The sequence below is a fragment of the Periplaneta americana genome, chromosome 11, assembly GCF_040183065.1.
Source record: "Periplaneta americana isolate PAMFEO1 chromosome 11, P.americana_PAMFEO1_priV1, whole genome shotgun sequence".
Taxonomy (NCBI): domain Eukaryota; kingdom Metazoa; phylum Arthropoda; class Insecta; order Blattodea; family Blattidae; genus Periplaneta; species Periplaneta americana.
This window is the reverse complement of record NC_091127.1, coordinates 21,707,027-21,723,643: the sequence shown is the minus strand read 5'-3', so window position 1 is coordinate 21,723,643 and position 16,617 is coordinate 21,707,027. Positions and strand designations below refer to the sequence as shown.

The 16,617-nt window shown below is 36.3% G+C and overlaps 2 protein-coding genes across 14 annotated transcripts in view; one reads left to right on the top strand and one right to left on the bottom strand.

Moving 5' to 3' along the window:
- LOC138708871 (uncharacterized) overlaps positions 1-15,699 on the top strand; it is a 151,882-nt gene extending 136,183 nt beyond the window's left edge. For 8 of the 11 annotated variants that reach the window (XM_069839138.1, XM_069839134.1, XM_069839133.1 and 5 more), the window contains one exon: positions 2,338-15,699. Coding sequence is in view for 7 of the 11 variants with exons in the window: in XM_069839134.1 (XP_069695235.1) it covers positions 2,338-2,726 (389 nt within the window). In the remaining 4 variants the exon portion in view is untranslated. The remainder of the gene's footprint in view (positions 1-2,337) is intronic. The other 3 variants (XR_011334779.1, XR_011334778.1, XR_011334780.1) reach the window with 1 other exon arrangement.
- The window catches only part of LOC138708874 (BTB/POZ domain-containing protein 1-like), a 15,863-nt gene continuing 14,706 nt past the window's right edge, over positions 15,461-16,617 (bottom strand). For all 3 annotated transcript variants that reach the window (XM_069839146.1, XM_069839147.1, XM_069839145.1), the window contains exon 6: positions 15,461-16,030. In XM_069839146.1, the coding sequence (XP_069695247.1) occupies positions 15,872-16,030 (159 nt within the window). In that variant the 3' untranslated portion in view covers positions 15,461-15,871. The remainder of the gene's footprint in view (positions 16,031-16,617) is intronic.

The window sequence follows — 16,617 nt, the reverse complement described above, 5'->3', positions numbered from 1 at the left end:
CAAAACTGAAGTTATGATGTCAGCAGTAAGTGTTTGTGGTAGTTCAAAAGTCTTCCTGAAGCGTTCAAAGAACTTGGGAATCACACCACGAGCTCCAATAAGACCAATCACCTCAATGTCTTCAAGCTGGTATTTTGCTTTGAAGTAATCAACTGTTGGCAGATAAATGTTGATCTTTTCTTGATTGACATCCTCCGGCTGGCTACTCCCTGTTTCAATCCTTATGGTAGGATCAATTATATATCCTTTCTTGGTAGTCTGGGAATACGCTAGTCAATACGTCTAGAGGAGCCATTAGTAGCAAGGCAAAAAACTTCCTCTTCTACTGTCCAACACTTTTTTCTTAAAGCAGTTGCAATTAAGGATCGAACATGATGGTGTCTGGCATTTCGGAGGAGTAAACCTCTGTTACACTGACCTTGGACTTGGGCAAGGGTTTCAGTCTCCGGGCAGCCATGTCTGCACCGGAATCCGTCCAAAGAGCGACCAGGTACTCCTCTAACTGCTGCTAAATTGGCATTCATTTTGAGGCAGGTTACCCATTGAGATGTAGATAGTCCAGACTTATTAAAAATCCAGGCGTTGGCTTTAGGTACTTGGCTGTACAATTCTACACCTCTGCCTCTTCCAGGCATTACTTTCCATGATTCGAATTCTGCATTTCTTAATTTCCTAGTCACAGATTTACGAAGTTCAACTGGACAAGGGAGACTTGGATGTTGACAGGAAGAATTAAGTTCAGACATCAAAGGTTGCATACTATTTACATAAGGATTTTCATTTAAAATTAAAGTGATGCAGATGTTGCAGTGTTGCAAGAACGCTTCCCATGATGCTCTGACTAGTCCCAAACCTCTGTAGTTTTTGCTTGCATATAACATACTAGTAGGTGTATCAGATGGCAACATAAGCATTTGTTTAACAGAACTACGGATTAACTTATCAATATCTTCTAAGAATGTTCCTGGTAACTGATGGATAGGAGCCATTTGTAATGGGTAGATCAATTTAGGCCATATATACTGGTTAACAATGTTGAGCTTTTGATCTGGACGGAGCATGGAGGTGGATACTAAATTTTCCAAATCATTTTTCAGACTTAACTTAAATCCCTCCCGATGAAATGTTATTTCCTCATTGAATGATACACCCAAATATCTTGTAGTTTCATCTTGTTTGATACCTCTTATGGAGCAATCTTCATAAAGAATCAGATCCTCTTCACGTAACTTTCCTTTTACAATATTAATGGAAGTTGATTTATTTGGATTAATGTGTAATCCAATGCCTTCTAAAAGCTCCTTCACCATTAATACTAGGTCCTGAGCAGCTGACATATCTTTCCCTGTGACTACTAAATCATCAGCAAAGGCAGCCATGTTAGATTGTCTAAATTCTCAGAAACCTCAAAACCAAATTTATCACTGACTTGTTTCTCCGTAAGTTCTTTTAGAATAAAATCTATTGACATATTAAAAATTAATGGGGATAAAGGTGATCCTTGGAAAACTCCTTTCTGCAATACAATTGTATCAGATATCTGATTGGAACTGTGAATCCGAGTAAAGTTCCCCACTACTAAAGATTGAACTAATTCTCGTAAAGATACTGGAATAGGTAGGGATTTCAGACAGTTAGTTACGTGTTCAAATCCAATAGAATCAAAGGCCTGTCGCACATCCAACATAACTATTGAGACATCCTTCTTCTCCTTCTTAGCTTTCTTGAGGCACCCATTATACTGGCAGAGTTAAGGCCATAGGGTCTTCTCTTACACTCTACCAGGTCACAAAGTATACAAGCAGTTAAAATTTAACAAAAAGTTAAAGAACAGAATACTAACATATTACAAAAAAATAATAATAATAGCATAATAAAATCGACACTAAACAACATGAAAATAATACCATAATAGAAAAAAGAAAGTAAAATACATTGGAATATAGCAAAAGCAACTCATTTAGTACAAATGGTTAATATGGAAAACGTAAGGAAGAATATAACAAAATAGAATGTAATAAAATAATAATAAAAAGGAAAAAAAAAAAAATTAATAAAATTCACAATAAAATGCTATGATAATAAATTCATGATGATAAAGAGAACAAAAAGGGGAAAGGAAGGAAAAGAAATACATAACCTATATTTTTACAAAACTATCGCAGAGAAAAGGGCTTATAACTGAAAGGAATCTGAATTGAAAAAGTGCAATTTTAATTTATTTTTAAAACTAGACAATGTTCGACAGTCTCTGACATGTTGTGGTAGAGAGTTACAGAGATGAGCTGCAGAGACTGTGAAAGATGAAGAGTAGAAGGATCATGTTGTTTTGTGCAGGATTCAGCATAGAAGAAGGAGAGGAGGGTGAGAGAGAGAGGGAAAGAGAAGAAGTGGATGGGAACAACCACTCGACAGGCACAAGTGGCGGAAACCCTAGAGGAGGAAGTGGTGACTTCCAGCAGCGTGGTCCCACCGGCCGTGACCGCCCATCCTTCAATCACTACTCTTCGAAGCCGCAGCTGTACAATGCAAATCTGCCGTTCCATATGCATGGCATCAACATGTATCCACCGCCCCCACCTCCTCCTCCACCCAATTCTCAGCAGCAACAGGGGCTACTGCAGCCCCCACCCCCACCTCCACCTCCACCTCAGCACCACCAGTATCCCTACTACGCACCACAGGGGCAGTACCAGTACAGCCCTTACTGGATGATGCCGCAGTAGGCGTTCGTGGCATTGCTCAATCTCGTTACTTAATGCAGGCCCGCAGTCTGGCAAACGAATCTGTGACCCTTACTGTTCATTTAGTCTCGTCCCTCCTTTTGCTTTTTACGTATACAGTACTTGGTCAAATTTCGCACTAGATACTAAATGCTAAGATGATTGATCAAATAATAATTACTAACATGTACGTACATGATGAGTGTCAAAAGTAGTAAGAAATGCTTAAGCTACAGTTTGGCTACAACGATCTTCGTCGAACGTACATCGCTGACTATTGAAATCACCAGCGGTCATCGTCAGAGAGTGGTTTCTTTACCGGCGAACTTCGTAGGTGGATAGTAAATGTGTTTTATATAGTTGACCATGTCTGATCAGCTGATAAGTGGATGACAATATGATAACGTTATAATATAAGTTTTGCCTTGAAAAACAAGTACGGATCTTTAAAATAGTTAATGTCATGTTTAGAAATAGATATACAGAGGGGTCTTTTAATTAATTGATATTAAGACATCTTGAAAATGAACCCACCAATTATAAGGATTATTTCAGACTTTCTCCCGAACAATTTCATTTTATTTTAAGTTCAATTGAAAAGATATTGTAAAATTACCCACAAAATTTATTCACAAACCAATAAGCCCAGCTGAAAGATAAGCACAACTTTAAGGTAAAACCGAATGATATCAACACTTTATTTTTCTTTTTACAATGTTATTTTTTTCATTTAGGAAATAATGTTACAAATAAAAAAAATAATGTGAGAACGAGGTTGTTGCACTTCTCCCTTTGCTCGGAATTCCACTTCACTTACTATTTCACACTGAAACTTTTGCTTCAGTAGCTAAATCTGCCGCATCGTGTGTGTGTCCTTCAATTATGAATCACTTTACTCAGTTGTATGGACAGTTCTGGTTGTTACAAAATATAGATTTTTTATTGTTTACGTTGGTTCTTCTTTTTGGTTCAGGGATTTATGTTTACTCAATATCTCGTCTTCATTAGTGGAGAAATTGCAGAAAGATTCCTGTTTTACCGCCATTATGGTATGTATGATGTATAAATCACGTTATTAAATGATTTAATTCATCACCTACTGTAATTTTACAATTGGTTTCTCGGCGATGATCGCCAGGTTTTTGCCTCCAAGGCAAATGCCGACGATGTTCGTCGAGCCCAGCGACATTTGTTGACGTTCATCGCCATAAAGAAACCATGCACATTCAAATCAACGGGACAGAATCCCAGCAAAGATCGCCGTAGCCAAACCGTAGCTTTAAATGATAAATCTTTATTTTAGTAGCTAAATTACAAGGCCATACGTTTCCTGATTGTCTCACGTAACTGGCTTCTCCTATGGCATTATTTGCCTGCTGGTAAATCGTAACTTGCTTTTGTGATTAAGTGTATGAGTATGTACTTGTTATTAGCAGTGGATGCTCGAAAACATGACTGCCTGTAAACACAGCTCGCATCTTTGGAAACCTGGTATTTTTCTTACTGTGAAATGTTGAGTATGTCTAAACATTTGAAGCAGTTTGAACTCAATCATAATTCCCTCGTGTTTCGAAGATTGGTCTGTAATTGAGTGTCAGTTTAACCTACTTTTTCTCAGTTTGAGTCGACGGCAATTCGGAAGGCGGTTGTCTGCTAGCGTTTGCGTCGAAAGAGACAGATAGAGAGAGCAAGGCAGCGTACAACATTGCCACATCGTACTTCACGAGCACATACAATACAAATAGCGCAGGAGAGAATTTAAATTATCAAAAGACAATAATGACCTTAGCCGTTGATTACTGTAAGCATGACACCAAACAAACTCTCTTTCCTTCACTAACAATATTCTTTGCACGGTTCTCAATCCCACACCACATGCTTCTGCAGTCGTTTCTTGCATGTTGGCAACGTTGCTGCCAGCACCAAGATGGCCGGCAGCGTTCTCCTCAACATTTTAAAAATAATTATACACCTTAAACACTATTTTCCATGCCTGCTTGTGTAATACTTGTCTTTTTACAGTCTCTTCTTCCATTTATTTACCTTACATACACACAGTAAATGTTAGTTTTACTTATTCAATGTATTGAAACACTCGCGCGTGAACAAACGAACTCGGAAAGTGCTTGTTATAGACTGATTCTGGTTGGTTCTACTGTACAAGCTTGTGACGTCACATACCAGAAATGCTATGGCGCATGTAGAAGCTAACCGCCTGCTGAAATGCTGTCTAGTCTAAGAAACGCCGTTTTTTCTCCCTCTATGTAGTCTAATACAAAATTACTACTTCAAAGAAATTTTTCCATTAATTGGTGTGTTGGTTTACCAGGAATAGAAGAATTGGGGAGCTTCTTATAGGATTTCCTGTAAAATTTCTCCACAAAGATGGTTTAATATATACATCACAAAAAAGTGCAGTATTTCACATGCAACACTGCACTGATACAATTACAACTGAGTGTATTAATTGGCTACTGCAACTAGGAGTGACATCTGTCTTGAATGTTAGGAGCACAGAGAGGCCTCGACCATCAACACATTTCCTCAGATTCAGTGAAAAACTAAAAAATAAAGAACCACTTCTTGTGGGTCCCCCCCCCCCCAACCCACACACACATTACATGTATTTGGCATTACATGGTTGAGTGTTACCTCATTTTTCTGAGTCACCAACCTAAAGCATGAATATCTTCCATAATCACGTGCCTGTTCTTCATAGCCTGCTTTATTTTTTTGTTCCATGATCATAGTATATTGTCCTGCCATCCCGTGATATACACAGTGTTCTGGGTGTACTTGGAGAGGACTGAAGGGATAATTATTTTTGTCAATGATTAAGACTAGACGATACTAAATAAATCATTCGAAAATTACTTTGTGTTGCCGATGTGTAGTAACATAGTACTTTTAAACCTACATAAGACTGACGTCCTTCCAGATTTTGTGTAGTGGCGCATAATTTGATTTGATTCTTGTAAGTGTTAATTTGCAATAGAGTTTATTGTAGCTCATGTTTTAAGAAGTGTCCATTCTTCAGTAAGCATTGTTTGGTGGCACTGAAAGAACTGTAAAAAATGAAACAAAAAACAATTAAAAACTACATTATTTCTAGTAAAGATTGTGTAATAAATAAAAAAAATGTCATTACAAAGCAGATGCTGAGATTGAATTTGTTGACTCAGCAGTGGTTGACTTTCTCATTCAATTACAGTAGAACTTGGTTATAACGACATCCAAGGGACCTTAAAAATTATGTTGTTATAAACGAGTATCGCAGTAACCGAGATTCACATTATCAATCTAGTGAGGTGGAAAATGAAAAATAACAAACTTAATTAGACTTATTTTAGATTTATGTATTGACTTTTAAGCTTACAATAAACATAATAAAATACACATATGCCTATAATTATAAATACAGTATTCTGTATTAAAACAGTTTGTTCAGTACTCACCAAACTACTTTACTTAGAAGTGAAGTAATCAGTCATTTTACTCTGTTGTCTTCTACTTGCCCAATACACACTTTCTAGGGCTAAATTACGTTCTATGTTCATAATTTCAGTTGCAATTTCACTGCTCCCTTCCCTAGCTTCATAGAACATGGTCATAATTCTAATGACTTCTAAAGCGTCACTCACTTCTTTTAGTGGCCATACTGCATTAAAATGCGTGCACTTAATGAAAACTTCCTGTCGAAACTGATCTAATACCACATGAATTCGGGCAGGTTACAATGGGGTGGGGAATCCGCCTACATTCCAGAGGTCTATGACAGAAGGAGACTGTAAAGAATTTGTCAGGGTGAGATTTCAACAAAATATTTCTTAAAATACTTTGGTTCTTAGAAAATCTTATTCCAAACCGAAGTTGAAAATGACGTTATATGCGAGGTAGACGCATATGCATTTGTTGTATTAAGCAAGGTAGAAAAGCATATGTCTTATGGGGAATTAATAGGGACCACAGAATATTTGACGTTATAGGTGTGGTGTCGCATAAAACGAGGTCGCTATAACCAAGTTCTACTGTATATTGATATAACTAAGCGAACTAGCTGGAGGAGTGGCTGGTGAATTACTTACTCACTGCATCAATTCTGTAACAGATACATTACTTACAGTTACAGCTGGCAGAAAACCAGAAATTTAATATTCCGTGATATTTTAATTTTATTGGTTATTTTACACGACTCTATATCAACTATGAGGTTATTTAGTGTAGATGGGATTGGTGATAGCGAGATGAGGCAGAAGATTCGCCATGGATTGCCTGACATTTGCCTTACAGTTGGGGAAAACCTCGGGGAAAAACCCAATCAGGTAATCAGCCGAAGTGGGAATTGAACCCATGCCAGGGCACAACACCAGATCGGCAGGCAAGCGCCTTAGCCAACTGAGCTAAGCCAGTGGCTTTCTGTGATATTACCTACTTGATATTTAACTGGTTGCCATTTTTGTTGTGGTTTTAAATGGACTGTTAACATCTTATTCATCAAAGTGAATTTTCAAATTATGTAGTTTTTAAACAGAAATAATTATTATCGAAGCACTTTTCTTGTATTTTTAATACATAAAATTACTTTGTTAATTTACCATTGGTATTCACTGCATTGATCCCTGCATTACTACAAAACTGAGTAGGTACATTAACGACTGTATAACCAAAGCCACCATTTTTGGCATGTGAAATAAGCAATGGGCACGTTAAGAGGGAGTATCTTATCTTTGCCGGTGTGTGGGTGAGAAAGCTGACAACTGTGATTGGCTGATTGCTGACGTGACTTCTGTTTAGGAGGTGGTACCATTCTCAGCTGCACTGGCAACAAATGGTCACTGACTGGGCATTGTACTCAAGGACACTTGCCAAAAATACTGGCGCTGGCTGTGATGGCTGTTACATTAAAATTTGCTTGTTGTATTTATGATTTTTATTATGGAGGTAGTTGAAAATTTTAAGCTTAAGGGAGTACATTTACAGAAAAGATTGAGGAACACTGGTATATAGCATTCAGCAACCTTTCTTTGCCTATCCAAACAACATATATCTTCTACAAATAAAAATTTGCCATGGCTATATAGAATTTCCTATTTAATTAATAGTCAAGGTTTGTTTGATTTCGAACTATGAGACAACAGATGTTAGTTATAAAAGTGCTATTTTTTTTATTTATTATTAATAGAAAATAGGAAGAAAGATCATAACTGTAGCATATGAGTTTTGAAACTGTTTTCAATAAGAACATTCATATGAATATGAGTATGGGTCCCCTTTTGAACGGTTGTGAAACTATGGCTGTTTGATTCTAAAAAATATAGCTGTGCTTTCATTATTCTAAATAACTTTCAGAGACTGACAGCCAGAAAACTTAGTTAATGTTCACAGATACTGTTTATCTCGCGTCAATTTCTTTATGACTGTCCTTTATGCTTCACTTATAAACGCTACAAAGTGAGCTGATATGGAAAGTTTGAAAAACCTTTGTAGATGCATTTCAATCTGGAATTTTTCTATTCGAAAAGTCATTGAGTAGTAATGTAGTTTTCAACACAAAAGTCATAAAGAAACACCAAATCGTTATATTCAGCATTTTAGAATTTTAATTTGCTTGTAAGGAGAAGCATGATCTTTCGATAAAGATCACAGCAGGAAATTATTAGTAATACGTGATACATAATAGTGCCTTTATTTCTACAAGTTAGGGAACATTACTTTAAACATTTAGATTTGAACTCGTGTTCATATGAATATGAACTTTACCCAAACGGCTTCAAAGATCATATTGTAAATTATGACTTACTTACATTATTTTCCCTGTATGTGTCAGGAAATAGCCAGTTCACTTCCCAATTGTACTGTATCATGGCCAACCTTAAGATGTCAGATTGAACTATAGTTTGTACCAATGTCTCTCTCTGATAATGCACATAGAACATAAGCAATTGATCAGGAACTCCGGCAATACTGCTTGTCAGTTCATAACAATAGTAAAGAGGAGGCCTGGGAGAAAACAGACATTTTTGCTGGGGACAGATTCGTTTGCCAAACAGAATTCTTTTGTTAGGAATTCTATCTAATGTAATTTTCCATTTGCTTCATTCCTTTATGTTGGAGAATCCCTCCACCTGACACTGTTTGATGGGCTTGTGTGAGTCTGGACAATTTTTGAAGATCTGATCGATCATAGATGTGTGAGATGCATGCAATATAACAAAATAATTCTGTAGCTTCGTTGAGGGCCACTGTAAAAAGCTGAATTATATTTTCACATTTACTGTATTGAAATCAGTTGGAAATGTTTATTTCCACTCTATCCAAAAGACTGAATGAAAAGTACAATATTTTTGTGCATATAAGTCACGCTTAAAATAAAATCATTATCATTTTTTAAGAATCCAGCCCAAAGAGCAATTAGTGCTTTATTAGGAGTTGCAATAGATGTCGTGTCAATACCAAATAAGTACATATCATTACAGAATTCTGAGTTGTTTTCATAATCGTGAAGTAACCATTTAACGTCTTATTACTAGAATACCTATCGACACCTGTTTACTGTATATTTTTTGTTTGTATTTGTAGTTTTATTTTAGAATACTCTTTGTAGATATCACATTCCTCTAGTCTGCATTGTAATCTTCAATATTGAAAATGTTCTTGAGGAACAGGAATGCATATCCAGTCATTTCTCATTCCATTTCTTCACTATTGTCTCAGTTTGAGCTATTGCATACTTACATTGTAGTTATGAAGTGATTGTGTATAATAGATTGTCCTTTTCCAGCAGAACTTCAGTGTTTTCTTTGAATTACTGTAATTGTGTGAATAAGTGTGAAAACATGATTTTTATCTAATGCCAGACAGTTGGCAATATGAAACAATTTGTCCTCTTGCAGTAAAATATTTCTCAATTATGGTTCCCTAGTTAATAGAAATTGACATTTTAATGGAGGGTTCTTGGTCCATTTCGTCATTCAGTTCGCGTAATGGATCTAACAAACTGCAAATATCAGTTTTTTTTGTGGATACATTGTCATGACCTGTCAGTCTGAAAACTGCTACCCCTGATTGACTTGGTATGTGTAGTTTTGTCCTTACACATTGATTTAATGAATCTTTTAACTGAATGAATAGATTATTTTTTCCTTAGATCTGTGAATAGATCGTTGAATTACCGTGATACTGTAAACAGTGGCGGCTCGTACCCAGTAAATAAGGTGAAGACCAAAATAATTCTAGGTAATTTCATAGATTCGATGAGTAGAGTGACATCATTGGTGATGGCGTGAACATATTTGTAAGCTATATTGGAATATTGGATTCTATTTTAAATTATTTTATCTTTCTTCTGCAGAATGAGAGAACGTAGTCTCCAAAACATTACACACCAAATTGTTTACCTAATGGATTCATGTTTTCATCGTACTAATATACTTGCTACCACAAAGTATGTATAAACTAAAACTGAAGTCGTTGGTTAGCTCAAATGCGCGATTTACAATGTAGTTTCGAATTTCACGCCAACTTTCTTCATTAAAAAGTAGGCTACTACTTAAGACATTTTAAAATCTACACAAAACATAATATTCATGAAATGCTAATGTTAAGAAATACTGAAATATATGTGTAAATTTAAACAGTATTTAATTTCTTTATACATTTTATGCTTTCTTATTTAGTTACAAAATATTACAGTTTGTGAGCCTGGTCCTGTGTTTGTATGACCAAAGATTCTGTTTTTCAAGAAGGAGAAAGCACATGAATGTCGCTTCAGGAGACCATAATAGCTTCACAAAAAGAATTGGCAATTTGTAGTAAGCAAGTCGTTGTCATGACAACCGGGTTTGTTTACTGAAGCATTCACACCTCTTACCAGCGAATAGGGATTATATAGACTGGACACTAAGCGAATTTTCCTGTGTTTTATTTCTCTGTGCGCCGGCGTTTAGTTCCACTTTCAAGCGCTAGAGGTTAGTGTAATCGAGCACACGCTAAGATGATAATTGAGAATAGAGTTGAGACTCATGATCCAAACATCGCCTACCTTATTGCATAATCCAATAACGCTTTGCTTCAAATAAATTCAAGTTAACAGCTTTTCCTTAATTCTCAGTGACAAATTAGTTGTAATATTTTTTTTATTTTATATATAATAAATTATATTATAAAATAATATAATACATTATAAAATTATGTATCAAATTCGTTTAATATTTGTATACCATATAATATAGGTATATGGTTTTACTTTTCATAGGAGTTTTGTTTTTCCATTTTCAGTGCTATCAAATCATTGTATATTTTAATTGTTGATGGGGTCACGTCTCAACTCTCATTATATAGGAACTCTATAGCAGGGGCGAATGCTACTCACGAAAGTTAGGCTTGCTCTTTTATTCATAGGGGAAGATAGGAGGATATAATAATTCATAATTAATAAAAATAATCAGACCCACATAAATAATTTATTTTATAATTATGAAATCATTATGAGTCATGGATCATATTCGCTTATCAGATGTAGAAGTTCGATATGATATAACAAACATGGCCAACAAAACAGTTTATTTAGTTTTTTTCGACCCTGCCAACCAATGCACATTGTTGTATTGAGCTGCATTGAACGAGCGCACATATTCTCTATAATGTCTGTCTTTTCTTGAATAGTCCTTCGGGAAAATGGATTTAATAATAAGGTTTCAATAACACACAATTCCGAACTCGTTGCAATACTTCAAATTAATGTTTACAAATTAATAATACATGCAGCAGCTAACACATGCATTCTGCTCATACAATTACATTGCACTCGCAAATCACAGCACATTCCCGCTGTCAATACTGCTCTGTGTAACGTTAAATAGTCGTTGGTGTAGCTCTTGGACCAGAGCTTCGAACAACACATAACAGAAGCATGTGCGCCCAGGACGAACTAAGGAGGAAGGCACTTGCGCGCGCATCATATTCTCGCTATTTCTACGTCTTTCCTGTAGCTCGGAGAAACGAGCAAGTGTTGCCAATACTTGCTGTGTGCAACCAGCGGATGGTATTACGCCTATACAGTATTCCAAAAATCAAAATAAATTTTAATGTACGTAATCCCATTTTGAGAAATACACATTCTACGAAAATATTGGGCTTGCGCAGCAAGCATAGCATGCCCTGAGAAATCGTCTACACATTACAATTAATGACGGGTTTATTATTTCATCGGTCCAATTTATTTGAGTACATAATGTACCTAGATGTATTAATTATATGTGTTATATTTCCGCTGTGTCAACTGCTAGCTGGTGTGATGTCAGTGCCAACTCCTGGGAGAAAGCAGAATCTCATGCTCAAACTGGTTTGAAGGTCATTGAAATCAGTCCTGCTACATCAAAGGTATCGACGCGAAGTGTCATACTATATAATTATCTATACGCTGCTCTTACCAGCTGGTTTTTGCTAATCATGTGGCCTGACTGGTGATGAAGCCGTGCAAGATAGATTAGTGAGGAATGCCTTTTTTAAATTTATTGATAAAATATAATTTATTAAAACACAGAAAAAGAGGTGAAGGCGGCCTTCATCTACTTCACTTGCATAACCACCACTGACTGCGAAAGACGTATCTCATGCTTATATTAGGAAAGAACCTTCTTAATGAGGTAGTTGACCGACTTTGATGAAGGTAGATTCAAAACATGAAATGTGTTTTCAAATTTATTTACACTATTCCAAACAGTTCAAAGAAAACTTGTTTTGATTAGCAAGCCACCATTATTTCCTTTCGTTAAACCAGTTATGTTACTGATTCACTATTTTTTGGGGGCTTTACACTCGTTATTGTATTATTTAAGTTGTTCTCTAAAATGGATACAAATGTCCTTTAATTCGAGAGTATTTGCTATCAATATTGTGTATCATCCAATTTTTTAAATGAAAATATGTGACTTATATGTCAGAAAATATGGTATTTTGTAAACTTTGCGAAGACTTCACAGCCCACACATTTGTGAAGTCTGGAATAAAAGATGTCAAGATGGTGGTTGCTCCAAGTCTTTGCTTGCTGATGTATTGTGTTCGCCCATGTAGTAGTAGCAGCTGTGGAGTTCCAATGTAAAAACTACTTATGTACTGACAATCCTTTGAGAAGTGGAAGCAATGTTGCCAAGCAGTGTGAACATTTTAGTAGTTTCAGCTTCAGGCTACATTCGGTTGTTCTGGTGATAATGGTTATATTTGTCCTTTGTTTATTGTTGCTTTTTTAGGCCGGGTGCACACAGAACCAGACACGACGCGGCGAGGCAAGACGCTACCATAAACTGGGGTAAAGAGGATCACATGTGGTAAAGTGGATCATATGTGTATTGTTAGATAAGTCAGCGCCATATGGATCACACATGCAAAGAAAACTATTTTTAGTGGCACTTATAGAAGAAAGGTTTTCTTTTCATGTGTGATCCATGTGGCGCTGCCTTATCTAGGCAATACACATATGATCCACTTTACCACATGTGATCCTCTTTACCCCAGTTTACGGTACGTTTTGCTTTACAACGCCTCCCGACAACTGATTTGCTGGCTGTGTGTTTAGAAAACTGCCTGGGCTAGAAAATGGCGTCAATGAAAGAGGACTGTCTATATGAGAAATTCCATTGTAGTTTTGGTTATTATTTCCTAAGGATGCCTAATACGCCTAAAAATCTATAGAATTGAAAGAATCTTAAAATTAAATACTACTAACGTAGTGCACAAACGTCATTTTGTATGTTTATGACTACTTCACGACTCACAATAAAGAAAAATAGTGTATTAAATCAATAATGAATGATAGTATACTGGGTGTTCATTTCAAAGTGTGTCATGACGTCACTGTTGATGAGTCAGCGATTTGAAGCGAGTTTCAGCTCTTGTGTCAGAGAAGTTGCCTATTAATCAAGGCATTCAATCTGAACTTGAGAACGTGTGCGGTATAACTTGAACGTCGTAGCAACAGATGGCAGTCTGTACCGTCTGTGAGCTACCATAACCTCTTTTGAACTGTGTTTTGCGCAGCCAAGTTGTACACAGGGTATTTGTTATCAGTTACGTACGGCAACATTCCACAATACAAATCAAATGCTCCGAGTCCATATTGACCGTCGAAATCAATGTCAACAAATATGTAAGTAATCGTCTTAACCCTCTCCCCATATCCCGACAGTAAGAAAAAACTCACCTCAGTACATGTTTCGAAACAGTTCACATTCCTGCCACTACCGGCGTTACCGTACGTATCGGTAAGTACTCTTCTGAATGAACGCCGTACTTGCTAGGCAACTTCTCTGGCAGATAAGTAATACACCTCTGCGGAAGTGTAGGAAGATTGAATTCTCTAGGCTCATCGACTAGCCACATGACGGCATACAGCGAGCCATGACACATTTTGAACTGAACACCCAGTAGAGCAGAGAAGTAGGCCTACTACAAATTATTATTATCATCGACATTATTATTCACCTGGTGCTTTCATCTCATTTGCAATTTCTCACATATTTTTAGAACCACATTATTATCGTGATATTGTTAAAAAGATTTTATAGAACATATATTTCCTGTATTAAAACAACTAATTTATCCGCATCGAGCTCCATTATGAATAATGTGCACTACACAACAACAACAGTGTCTGTAGATAGTGAAGGCAATCAATCATAGCCACTACTAACGCATGCGCAGTGCACTGCAGCTATCAGACAGTCTCCTCGCGGCAAACTTCAAGCAGTCATTCGATGTTGATTCTATGTGCACCACATGATAAGAAATCAATGGGAGAGAAGTACCACGAGACAAAATGTCGTGTCGTGTCGCGTCCGATTGTGTGTGCACCCGGCCTTAGTTTTTAAAGTAATGATATATACTGTTTTTCCATTCATAAATAATATTGCAAATTTTTTCTTGTGATGTGAGATAGTAACTTTACTACTGTTGATTATCAGTTTTCAAAATGGCCTACACTGTAATTGCAGTCCTTTCCCAAACCGCACCCGACAGTAATACTGTACCTTCATCAGCGCTGTATGAATTTGTTAGAATGCAACTTGCTTGCCACTTAAATAAAGTGAATGAAATTTCAATCAAAATGGGACAAGTGTGACTTATTGCATGGGAAAATATAATACTTATATATTTTAGTAAAGAAAAAGTGTATGTTCAAAGGTGAATGTGTTAAAATGTAAATTGTTACTGTTTTCGCAGTATGTATTCATATTTTGTAAATAATTGTAGGATCATGGCTGAAGTATTGGTGCGGTTAGAACACCAAGTTTTATCTTGCCAGATAACTTGATATTTTTAAATAAATAGTAAAATCTCTCATGGCTGCAGTCAAGGCGGTTTGAGTAACCGCTTATGCTGCCTGCAGTTCTCGCATCTCCATATAGAGTACAAATTATTATTAATGGCGTTGCTTTTCAAGGTTTGTGTCAAGAGAAACCAGGATTCATTAGAATATGAATTAAGACTTTGTATTGCTTTGCAAAGTAACAGCCTATGGCAGACCTCCCATGTGAAGGAATTTATTTCGATCACCGATACAGAGAGATTTTACTATTATTAATGAATATAATGCTGAAGATGTAAGAATATGATGTGTTGTGTGTACAGTTTAAAAGTAAAAAGGAAAATTATTCTGATACTGCAAACTAAAAAGTTATATATTTTGGGGCTTACCAATAAGGAAAAGCTGGGAAGGTGAATATACTGAGACAGATGGGTCAAGGCAAGAGTTTATTTGGAAGAACCAGAAGTTTGCGACTTCCACTCACAACTGCCATTTGCATTAGGAATCATGTTTTGGTATGTACAAAATGTAAATTATATTTCGCTTCTCATCCTTTACTTGCTGCAGCTGTTCCATGCTCATTGCATTGCAGGTCAGCACTGTACACGGTAAATAACATAGGACTTTCCATTCTCTTCACAATTGTAATAAAAGTTATTTTAGTTTTTTTCATTTCTGTCCACTTTATGGGAAGTTTTACTAGACACATCAGGACAAAGCTGAATTATGATTTACAGCATACGAGTATATACTTATTATAAGACCTCATAATTTCCTTCAAGAAATGCATTATAAATACAAATAAAATGCTATTTGTTTGCTCTATTACAATAGACGCTTCTCCTTATGTGTAGAATATTATTTCTGGAATTTGGCCGTCCTCCACTGAAGTCCCATTGTTGTTTCCTGCAGCATATGAGAACTGGAAGGTGACCTTACCGCCACTAGGACAGTCTAGTGTTACTTTGCGAAGACCTTTGGTTCCATAGTGTGAATCAGGACCCTAGAAATGTAGAAGGACATCTATAGTTTACAAAGCTCTTACTCTTGGGATATTATATTATGGCCCGGTTTCTTTAACCTTTGTTAAATTATAACAATGTGTTATTCCATTTTAACTGTAAACTTAACAGTTGAAGCATTTCTTCAACTACTATTAGTAGTAACAGGCTGTTAAAACCTATGTTAATTTAACTGCCCAATTTCATGCAGTTAAATCAATCTGTTAGCATAGAAGTATCCAATATGGCTGGTGCGTTAGATGCTGAACTTATATATCTGGATTATTTAGAAAATGATATCCATGAATACATAAACAGAGCGGATGATTTCTGTGATTTGACAGACCAGAAGTTCATACAAAGGTATAGGCTATTTTCTGCCAAGCCTCACTTTTCGCTTTCAACTTACTCGTAGATCCGTTTGTTTGTTTATTCTCATTAATTGGTTTATACTGAGAAATAATTTCCAGCAGAAGGTTTCTTTCGAACGAAGAGAAATTAGTCCCACGATTTCTATTTGTTCCAGTGTTTTCCATTTCATAACAGCAATACCAATACGCCGCTCCACGCTATTGTGATACAGACGAGG